The sequence below is a fragment of the Myotis yumanensis genome, unplaced genomic scaffold, assembly GCF_028538775.1.
Source record: "Myotis yumanensis isolate MYYU_CA2020_CCGP unplaced genomic scaffold, mMyoYum1.0.hap1 SCAF_1, whole genome shotgun sequence".
Taxonomy (NCBI): domain Eukaryota; kingdom Metazoa; phylum Chordata; class Mammalia; order Chiroptera; family Vespertilionidae; genus Myotis; species Myotis yumanensis.
Window position 1 is genome coordinate 33,197,622 of NW_027223752.1, and position 10,890 is coordinate 33,208,511.

At 46.8% G+C, this 10,890-nt stretch overlaps 1 protein-coding gene across 5 annotated transcripts in view; it reads right to left on the reverse strand.

Annotated features, from left to right (window-relative positions):
- SMOC1 (SPARC related modular calcium binding 1) overlaps positions 1–10,558 on the reverse strand; it is a 135,082-nt gene extending 124,524 nt beyond the window's left edge. For all 5 annotated transcript variants that reach the window (XM_070417411.1, XM_070417430.1, XM_070417419.1 and 2 more), the window contains exon 1: positions 10,224–10,558. In XM_070417411.1, coding sequence (XP_070273512.1) covers positions 10,224–10,322 — 99 coding nt within the window. In that variant the 5' untranslated portion in view covers positions 10,323–10,558. The remainder of the gene's footprint in view (positions 1–10,223) is intronic.
- Positions 10,559–10,890: the final 332 nt, after the last annotated feature.

Below are 10,890 nucleotides of genomic sequence, written 5' to 3' on the forward strand. Positions count from 1 at the left end.
GATCTTGATTCAAATGAACAGAAAAGCTTATCTGAGCGATAAGCAGGGCAATTTGAATGTTGATTGAATTATATTATATGAAAGAATGAATTATTGTTAATATTCTTTGGTTGTGATACAGTATTATAGTTAGAGTTTTTGTGAGTCATCATCTTTTAGAGATATGTATGAAAATATTTACAGATGATAAAACACAATGTCTGGGAAGGAAGTGGAAGAGGGTACAGGAAGAATAAATGTTGATGGATGCAGACTTGACTTGGGGTGGTGAACGCACAATGCTGTGTATAGATGGTATGCTGTAGAATTGTGCACCTGAAGCCTGTATAATTTTGTTAACCAGTGTGACCCCAATGAATTCAATAAAAAGGAAAAAAATACAATGTCTGGATTTGCTTCAAAGTAATCTAAGTGGAGGACTAGGGGGATGGGTGGAAGAAATGAGATTGGCCTGGAGTTTTTCATTGTTGAAACTGGGTGAGGGTTCATGGAATTCATCACACTATTCTCTCCTTTTTTGTGTATATTTGAAAGTTTTCATAATAAAGAAAAGGCTTTTTTAAATGAAAAGACCCAAACATTAAGAGGAGTCCAAATTATTGTAATTTCTATCATCTTAGAATAGAAAGACCTTTTTCATCCTGACACCAAAGATAAAAACCAAAACAATAGATTAGCTACATAAAGGTATAAAATTTAGCAGATTAAAACCATTGTCTTTTCATAATGAAAGGCATTTGCCAAACATGGCAGAAAAACAGATTAATATTCTTAATATTTTAAAAACACACACACTCTTCCATGTCAGACAGTAAGGTACGGGGGGGGGGGGGGGGGGGGGGGCCTGAAGGGGAGGGGGAGCTACCAACCTTATTTTAAAAATTAGCAAAATATCTGTCCAGATGATTCCCAAGAGAACAAGATCTAATGACTAATGTAGGATGGGCAGGTACAATACAGGATACCCAGTTAAGTTTACACTTCACATAAATAACAAATAATTTCAGATAATAACAAATAACTTCTTATTTGGGCCATACTTACACTGAAACATTATTTGTTGCTTATCTAAATTCAAATTTATGCAAATTACATTTTTTACATTAGATCATGCAAAATTTACATTATTCAATGACATTCCAACTTACCCAATTTATAATCTAGGCAAGCCTACATCCGTATTTTTATTCGCCAACCCTAATGGCCAGTAAATCTGAGAGAATAATCAACCTCATCCCTTGTCATCCAGAAAGAGCCAGTCCAGTGTGAAGAGCAGAAGAAGCCGGGGCAGCAGAAAGGAATGGATGCACGCACCATAAGGCAGTGGTGGGGAAGGGAGCCTCTGTGCACCTGGCCCTGAGCTGGTGGGGAAGCCTGGCCTCAGGGCTTCAGGAGGGCAGGAGGGAGGTGGCAGCACTTGCAGGGAAGGTCAAAGTGTGGCTAAAGGTCCCTGTACCTGTGCTGCAGGGAAAGGAAAATCGTAATGAGCAGCACAGAGCAGAGGACCCCTTCCAGAAGCATCACTTTTATTATTCACTCTTAAAACTTTGTTGTGATCAACACATTTTTATTTTTTATGGAAAACTGTATGATATATTATGGATACATACAAAAAGGAATTTTAAAATCCATGTACACACTTTAGAGACACAAAGCATTGCCAAGCAATATGTTTCTCTCCCTCCTGCCCTCACAACGCTGATCTTCAGTTAACACTACTCTTAATTTTCTCACAAATTTTACATATGTATGCACCCCTAAACAATAGATAGTTTATGCATGCTTTCAACCTTTACATAAATAGCAGCATAATGTATATTTTCTTCTACGATTTGTCTTTTTTCATTCCAGATTTTATTATAAAATTTATTCATAATAAGTATAGCTTTAGATTAGTCATTTAGAGTGCTGAGTAATATTCCATTATGTGAATATACCATAACATATATTTCTAGTTTCCTGTTGATTAGTATTTAGCCAGTTTCTAATTTTTTTACTACTATCAAAAATGCTGCTGTGAAGGTCCTTAAACATGTCTCTTGGTACATATTTATGTTTTAATATGTTTTTATTGATTGTTTTGAGAGAGAGAGAGAGAACAAAACATCAATGTGAGAGAGAAATATTGATCAGTTGTCTCCCACATGCACCCTAATTGGGGATTGAACCCGAAACCTTGAGTATGTGCCCTGACCAGGAATTGAACTGGTGATCTTCCAGCTCACTAGACAACACTTGACTAACTGGGCCACACCAGCCAGGGCTCTTGTTATACATTTAAGTGCATTTCTCTAGGGTGTATATATGGGACTGGAATTACAAAGTCAAAGAATGTGTGCAGCTTCAACTGTAGTTCTATAAAGTGATTGTACTAATCTATATTCCCACGAGCAGCAATAAATACATTTTTTTACAATTATGTCCTGCTGAGGTAAATTGAAAACTCTCCTTTAATGCAGACTGAGTTCAAAGTATCCTGAAAATGAGTAGGAGGCCTGGTACTAACAGTTACTAACCCTAAAAATCAGCCCAATGTGAACACAGGCCAACTATGTCGACTCAATCCCAGGGCGACCTGCAGACCAGGATGGACTGAGACAGGTGTAGAGCTTTTTTAAAAAATCATGCACAACTTAGTCTGTATTACTTTCCTCTAAGATTAAACAATGCTCATTGTAAACAAAATTATTTTAATAATTACTAAGACACATCTCAAGAATGGAACATCCGATTTTTCTATACAACAACCAACTTTTTTTTTTTTTTACACAAAGGGAATTATATATTGTGGCTTGCATTTTACTTCTTTTACTGTTCAATATTTTTTTACAAGGAAAGAAACAATCTGCATTTATTGAAAATTCTATTATTCAATAAACATTTACTAAGCACCTGTTCTTGGGCAGGATGGAGTCTATAAAGAAAATTAAACAACTCCACCATTAAGAGACTCCCACTCTGAAAGGAAAGAAACCAATAGATACCGGTCATAATAATGACCCCCCCATTTATCAAGCACCTTCTATGAGCCAGGTACTGTACTAGACCCTTATTGGGGGGAGGGGCAGAGCAATGGCTCTCATTGATGCCCAGGTCCTAATCCTAATACTGCTGTGTTACTTGGAGGAATTAAGGTTGCTTAATCAGCTAACCTTCAGATAGGAAACCAGTCTGGACTCTCTCATTGGGCCCAATATAATGGATGACAGGGCCCTTAAATGAGGAAAGGAGAGCCAGAGGAGTCAGAACCACCGAGATGCAGCAGGAGAGAGAAGGGACTGGCTCTGGGGCTTTGAAGGTGAAAGGGCCTGTGAGCTCAGGAATGCAGGCAGTTTCTAGAAACTGGAAAAGGCAAGAAAACAGATTTTCCCCTAAAGCTTCCAGAAAGGAACTCAGCTCTGCTGATTACTTAACCCGTTGAACCCTGTTCATTGAAAATGCTCCTTTTTGTGTCTTGTTTGTGGTATTTGTTACAAGAGGACTCGGAATGGGAAGCTAAGACATCCCACTTCGTTCTTCCCACCACTCTGGAATGTAAATGCTGTGACCTCCAGTGCACAAATCGGAGAATCAAGGACCCAAAAGGTTAAATTACTAGCCCAGGCTGACCGTGGCAGAGCCAGACTCACTTTGGGTCTGTGTGCCTCCATGGCTGTGCACCGAGGCTGCCCCACTACCCTCCTACCTTTGATCGGCTGGATTACGGGGCAGACCAGACGGGGACTCACATAGCCCTAGGAGTAAGCGAGCAGAGGGTGAATCTGCCTGCAGGGAGGCTGGGAGAGCTGTGTGGAGCCATTTGAGCCTTTCGAATGAAGGGCAGAATTTTGACAGAGATGGGGAAGGAAGAAAGATCAGGAAATGCAACAAGATTCAGTTTAGCCGAAGTCTGGGGCGTGCGGGGATTGGATGTTCTTTGGGAAGTAAGCCTGGGCACGCTGGTCAGAGACCAGCCCTGTCCAATGAGATAGCAACTAGCCACATGGAGCTATTAACATTTAAATTTGAATTAATTACAATTCCAGTTCTTCAGTTGTGCTAACCATATTTAAAACTTCAATAGCCACATGTGCAGATATAGAGCATTTCCATCCTGGCAAGAAGGTCTCGTGGCAGTGTTTCTGAGCAGGTGAGTGACACTGTGTGCCTGACGGGGTGATCATGTCCCTTCAGAACACTATCCACCTCACCCTCTTACTTACTATCTACTTTTGTGTACTCTCCCCAGAGGCTTTGCAGAATTTTTCAAGAACAGATGCACGAAAAATAGATACACACACACACACACACACACAAATATTTAAAACTCCCAGCAGTGTCTAGAGATGCTTATCTATTCCTAAAAAGAAACCAGTCTGGGAGGTGGGTGTATTTTTTCTCCTCTGTCAATACTGGGGGGGGAAAGCCCTTATAGATAAGTAGTTATAGTTATCAGATCGACACTGGAGTGTAAGATGGTTTTTAAGGGGGATGGCCTTAAAAACTCACATTTGTAGATTATCTGTCAGGTTTCAAAGCCCCTGACACATTGCCTCCTGGAACCTGGTTCATTCCTGGTCCTCTCTGGTGGTGGGAGAGGATGAGGGGCCTTTTCAGCTCTGTAGAGGTTGCCCCATGCTGGCTCCAATAAAAGGAGGCTGAAATCCACCCAGGGAACATCCGGGAAGTGCACAGAGCGCCTCACCTATCAAGCTTAGCGGTCTGCCAAAGGTAAGATTAATTGTGATCTAGGCATTCATTTGAGAATGATGTCAGTTGCAAAAGGAAATCCAATTAATTGCGATAATGACCAATGTTGCTTTGGGGTCTTCACGGGGCTGTTGGAAGTGTTCATGGAGATCCAATCCTCTTACCTCCTGGGGAACTCAGGGTTTGTGCAGTATGTACAATGCTAACCCTGTTTGGCAGGCCTCACAAGCAGGTCCGATCGATTTCTCATCCGCAACTCAACCCTTGTCCTCTCCCAAACAGCTCCGCAGTGACAAACGCTGAAGGAGGGGGCCCTCCGCATGGACATCCCCCTCCACCACCAGCAATGCCAGGAACTTGGCTGCTTAAACAATAGATCTCTATGTGGTTGGGAGAGAAAGGGTGCCCTGTACCTGCTAAGCAGGGCCGTGCCTCCTCCCCCAGCCTCTGCAAAGGGGGGTGAGGAGGAGGCCGGAATGAAGACAGGCATCAAACCAGAAATCACCTCCCCCACCCCCACTGGCAAATAAGGCTTCTGACCCAGGCCTCAGCTAGTGAACTTTTCTACTCTGCAGGGCTGGGCGCTCAGATGTCCAGGCTGATTCCCCTGAGCAAGGGAGAGGGAAGATTGCCCGCAGCCAGCTCAGCTTTACATGAGCCCTTTGGCCAGCTGGTGTAGACATTTATGCCAGGGCCTGGGCCTGCTCCGGGTCTAACTGGCCAAGAATTAAAACAAAGCCAATAATCACTCCCCAAGGTGGTGTTTTAGGTGGGGCCACATGCACATCTGGAGAGCGGGTGGAGGGAGCAAGAGGCAAGAAAGGAGTTCCTATTTAGGGAATTTTTGTTTGACCTGAAGTGCAAAGAATTTAATTATAATTTTTGGCTCATGACACACTCAACATGGGTACATGCAGGGCCCACTTTTATTTTTTATTTAATCAGCTATTAGATCTTTACTAATGAACAAATACCTTCAAACTCACCACCACCACCACCCCCCACCCCTGCCATGAAAAGAAGTAAAGTACTTACACCAACCAACTGGTCATGTCCCCCCTCAAATCTATTCCCTGTCTCACCCTTACTTCCTCCTGAATCCTGTGCTCATCATTACCTTGCTTTTTTTATGTGGTTCTATTGCAGCTATATGTATTCCTAAACATGTTATCCTTTCATTTCAGGTATTTGTAACTTTATAAAAGTTGCTGGGCTGCATCTTTCAGTGCATTTCTTTTACTTAATATCATATTACCAAGATTCGTCTGTATTTTTGCATGCCACTGAGCTTAATTCTCCATCGTGTGAATACATCACAGTTTATTCATTTGCCAACTGAGGGGCATCTGGATTCTCTCCAGGCTCCTGGTATTTTGGGCATGAGTTTCTCTTGGGCATACATACCTAGGAGTGGAATCGCTGGGCCATAGAAATATACATGTTCAATTTTCAGAGGTAATGAGACAATATCAAAGTGTTTTCCATTTGATTGCACTTCCTAGAGTTTCTGAGATGATTGTTTCCTCCTCCTGTCCTCCTCAATTTTGTTTCTTTAAATTACACATGTCAGATCTATCAGAATGCTTAAACCAAGTTCTTGACCTAACACCTGAGTAGCATCTCGGATAAATCCCCCATGTGGAAAAGAAGGCCTCGTGTCAGGCACACAGATCAGCAGAGAGACATCTGTGCGGACACAAGGACCCACCCTGATCCTGACATGAGGCAGGCTAGTCAAAGGGAAGGGAACTGTCTAGAAGCTGCTTCACATTTGGCAAAGGCAAGGTAAAAAAAATAAATAAATAAAGGTTTAGGGTGGAGCTAATGCCTGTTTCCCATCCAAGTTTGCTTGCTCTCCTCCCCTAAACCTTCCATAACCAACACACACTCTTACTTTTAAACAAAGAACAAAGGCCTAAAAATGAGAAAAGAAATCACTTGTACGTAACCAATTTCAGGTTCAAATGAGAGCAGGGGGTCCAGCTTGGAAATCACTGCACAGTCCAATTCGTTGCAATAAATATTTACAGAATGCTTTGCAGTGTGACCAATAAGATCTCTATTCTGCCCTCAAGGGTTTTCGAGCTTGTTCATTTAACAAGACAGGACCATGCATGAAGTGCCGAAGGGGCCGGTTAGTGCTAAAAAGATGCAGATGCTGGCCCGGTTTCAAGATGCTCACAGTAGAAGGACTAGCAAAAGTTAGAACACACGAGCACCAGATATAGGAGTTGTTAGGAGGTGAGCGTGATGATTCTAACCAGTAGGGAGGTTCCGAGAGAGTGACGTGAGTGACGTTGGAGCTGGGTTTTGCAGGATGAACCAAGTAAGCAACAAGAGGCAGGACAAATAAAGAATAGACCTAAAACTATTTTTTTAAATGTCTTACTCGGTCTTACTCAGACTTCTGGACCTTCCCATTTTCTCATATTTCTCAAACTTCTTAAATCTATTTCCTGCCTCCACCACCAAAAAAGTGGTACCCACAGGTTACTATGAAACATGCATTTATTTGTTCATTCCACAAATACCTACAAAGTCAGTCCCTTGTGCTGAGCTCTGGGGATACACCGACAGACAAGATGGGCACAGTTCCTGCCCTCACTCAGCTCCCAACTTTCAAGGGCAGACAGAGGATTAGACAAAGACAGGCAGCTAGCTTGGCCTGACCATCCATTGGCCTTGGGGAGGCCCTCCCCCCACTCCCATCCCATCCTCCCTGTAAAACATTTTCAGTAAATTGTTCAGGATTAAAGAAATGGCTGCCTCCTTGGTAATTAAAAGGATCCTAAGCATGTCCCAGGTATCCATGCTGCTCAGAGCTGAGAGACCAAACACTCAGGTGCTTCCTACATAATAGCCTCCAATCTGATACCTGATCGCTGCTGGTTTCCAGCGTCAAACAACTGTCAGGAATTTTATGAAGGCAGGAAGCGAATAAGGGGGCAAGGATTGGGGTCTGGGCCTCAGGGGAGCTCAATTAGTGAGCCAGATAAAGTTAAACCAAAAGGGCATGCTCTCGGTTTCCTAGAAAGCCAGCTGCAAAAGATGCCAATCCCTAAGCTTCTGTCACTCAAAAGATTAACAGAAGAGTCCGAGGGGTGCCCAAGGGAACACTGCAACACGCCAGATGTTTCTGCTCCTCCCATGACACTGCCACTCACCCTCAGAACCACACTTCAGAGGCCACCAAGGAGCCACATGAGAGAAGTGTAGTCTTTGCAATAGGTGGAAACTCAAAGGCAGCACCCTTTAGCGACACAAACATCCAAAAGTATTATTACTAACCCTCCCTTACAGACTCGCCTGATGCATCTGAGCTCAGTATTTTCTCATTGAGCTCTCTCTTCCTTTAACAGTGACGGCAGCCCCGGTTTGACGAGCACTCCCTGCAGCTGCTTGGTGGTGTGGCAAGCACACAACCTGTAAGTCCATGTAAACTGTGCTTCGGCTCCCAGAGCTGCAAATGCACGGTGGGTGTTTCAAGCAAGCCGTTTGGCCTCCCTGGGTTTCACGTGCAAAATGTTCTTATAAGCATAAGCGATCCTGGAAATCCGTAGCCCAAGCATTCATAAGTGGTAGCCTATTGTTGCCTATAAATGCACTCAGGTAGCCACATGCTCAAGACAGCAGCTTCCCCTGGGTACTTTCTAAACACACACGTGTGGGGGGGACGTGGGGGGAGATGCAGGTGGGACACACACAAACGTATTCACAGTTCCTATTTATGTCGTCTCACTTCTATCGAATTAAAAACTAAAGAAGTTGGAGGGAAACCTAACCAATACCCTAACTTTCCCCTAAAAGTTGCTTCCTCCGATTTCAGGAGTCAGGGAAGGAGAGCCATATGGCTTAAGACGCGAGACATGCCCAGCAGCAAATAAGCCCCCCACCATTTGTCTCCAGGCCCCTCATGTGGGCGGGCATCCAGATTTCAGTCGGGGTGCTCTGGTCTGCATCTCTTTCTCGACTGTTCCTAATTATTGGAGGGAACGCTGTGGCTCTCCTGACCTCAGCGTTTAAGAGCTGCGGGTCCTAATATCAAACCAAGCAGCTTCATTTAAAAGGCATCCTCAACTGCATCCATAAAAGTCACTCCCGGAGCCCTTACTTGCCCCAGCTTTGGAAATGCCTGCTGTCGAGGATTTATGACACGCCCTGGATCTAATCTGCGGCACTTTAACTGCTGCTGTTGCACATCTGGTCATAAAAGCAAGGGCCGGCCCAACACGGGGACAAACACTTTTCTTTCCTAAGTGGCTGCAAATCTGATCTCACGGTGATAGCCCGGCTCGGATGCAATCAGCCAGCATCTGGGCAGTCATTAAAGCTCGTCAAACTTTGCAAGGCTTTTGCTCTCCACACGACAGCTATAAAGACGATTCTCATATAGCAAGAGCTATGAATAGAGAACCTGCGACCTGAACAGGTGGTAACGAGGCTAGGCCCACAGAGATCCAGGAAAGCGCACATGGGTTAAGGAGCCAGCCTTGTTTTCACAAAGGTCTTAGCTACTTCACGGACTCCCAAGATGTCAATGGAGGCAAGCAGCTACCCCGACAGGCCACCGGCCTGGCATAAGCTAATTCTTGGCCAGAGGTTGTCTAAATACAATTTGACCGATTGTTTGGTCCAAATGAACAACGAGGTGGTTTAATAGTACTTTTTAAGGCAGTGGAATTCTTCATTAGACCAATTTGGGGGGGGGGGGTGGAGGAGGGGGGCAATAATCTAGACCAAAAATGAACACAATGCTGTCGGTTCCAGGAGAGTTTACAATGCCCTGTACAGCCTGTCCTGTGCACAGAATTGGCACGTTTCACATCGTTCAGAATCTCCAATCAGACCAAGGTTCAACAAGGAGTCCAGGCTCCCAGCCCCAAGCCAGGAGAAGAGACCCTCGCACGCTGCGCACCTCCTTTCCACCACCTCGCCACAGCTCCCACCCCCACCCCCCACCTCTAGCCTCCTCCAGGGCTGTGCCCAGCAGGAGGGAGCATTAAAATTATCTGCTGTGGGTTTTACGAGCAGCGATCGCTTTTTAAAACAACACAAGGTCCTTGTGTGGCTCTCGGGTAACCTAAAACTCTGGAGGCAGAGCTGCCCCCCGCCGCCTGCCAAGAAGGCCAGCGCTCCGGGAGCGGGAGCGGGCGCAGCGTGAGACCACAGGGCAGCCCTACTGGCGCGAGGAGCGAGCCTCTGGGACCCAGGAGGCACCCCGAAGGGTCTTGGAGCAAAACGCCCTGGGAGAAGAGATCTGTGAAGAAAACCCATGAGTGACAGCTGGGGTTTCGGGGGTAGACAGAGTCGCTGCTGCAAGAAAGGATTGGGGGTGGGGGACAGACAATGGGAGAAATTTTTATTTCAGCAACTTCGCCAAGAAGCCCTCGGGAGACTTGGCGGGGGGCGGGGGGAGACAAGGTCTGACACCTCCCTTCCTCTTTCCCCCTCCCCCCGCCCCCGCCCCCCGAGGATGAGAGCGAGCGACCTTCGTCTCCCTCGGCAGGTAGGCGCGCGACTGGGGGCGCACTTACCCGGGGGCCGGTGGTGCGGTGGCCGCGAGCCGGGGACAACTGCACCAACACGAGCAGCAAGTGGGGCGTGAGCAGGCGGGCGCAGCGCGCGGGCAGCATGGTGCCAGCGGGCTGCGGGCTGCGGGCCGGGGTCGCGGGCTCCGCCGGGCGCACTGCCGCGGCTGCCTTGCTGCCTGCCTTCCCTCGGGGGCCCTGGCGGTGGCGGAGGGCGGCCGGCAGCGGAGGTGCAGCGCGGACTGGCGGAGGCTGCGGGCAGAGCGCGCGGTCATGAACCGCGAAGGAGGGAGCTGGGGCGCGAGCGTGTGCTCTGCGCGCGGCAGTCGCTCGGCTGGGCCGGTCCCGGCGGCAGCAGGTTGGTTGCCAGAGCCTGGGCCATGGGAATTCCCGTTATAAACCCCCGAGGGGGGCGGGGCGGAGCCCGATGGCCCTGATTGACGGGCCGAGAGGCCCGTAGCAGCCGCCCCTCTGGCAGGTGAAAACCAATGGGAGAGAAGATAGAGGGGCGGCTCGCGGTCACCGCCCCCCCTCCACCCCCCAGAGGAGAGACACACAGTTGGTCCCCTCCAGTGGGCTCTGGCAAGAGGGATGGAGAGGAACTTTCGGCCCGCCCTGCTGTCCGAGGAAGCCTAAGAGAGTGGCAGCAGCCGTAACCTACCAGAACGCCCAC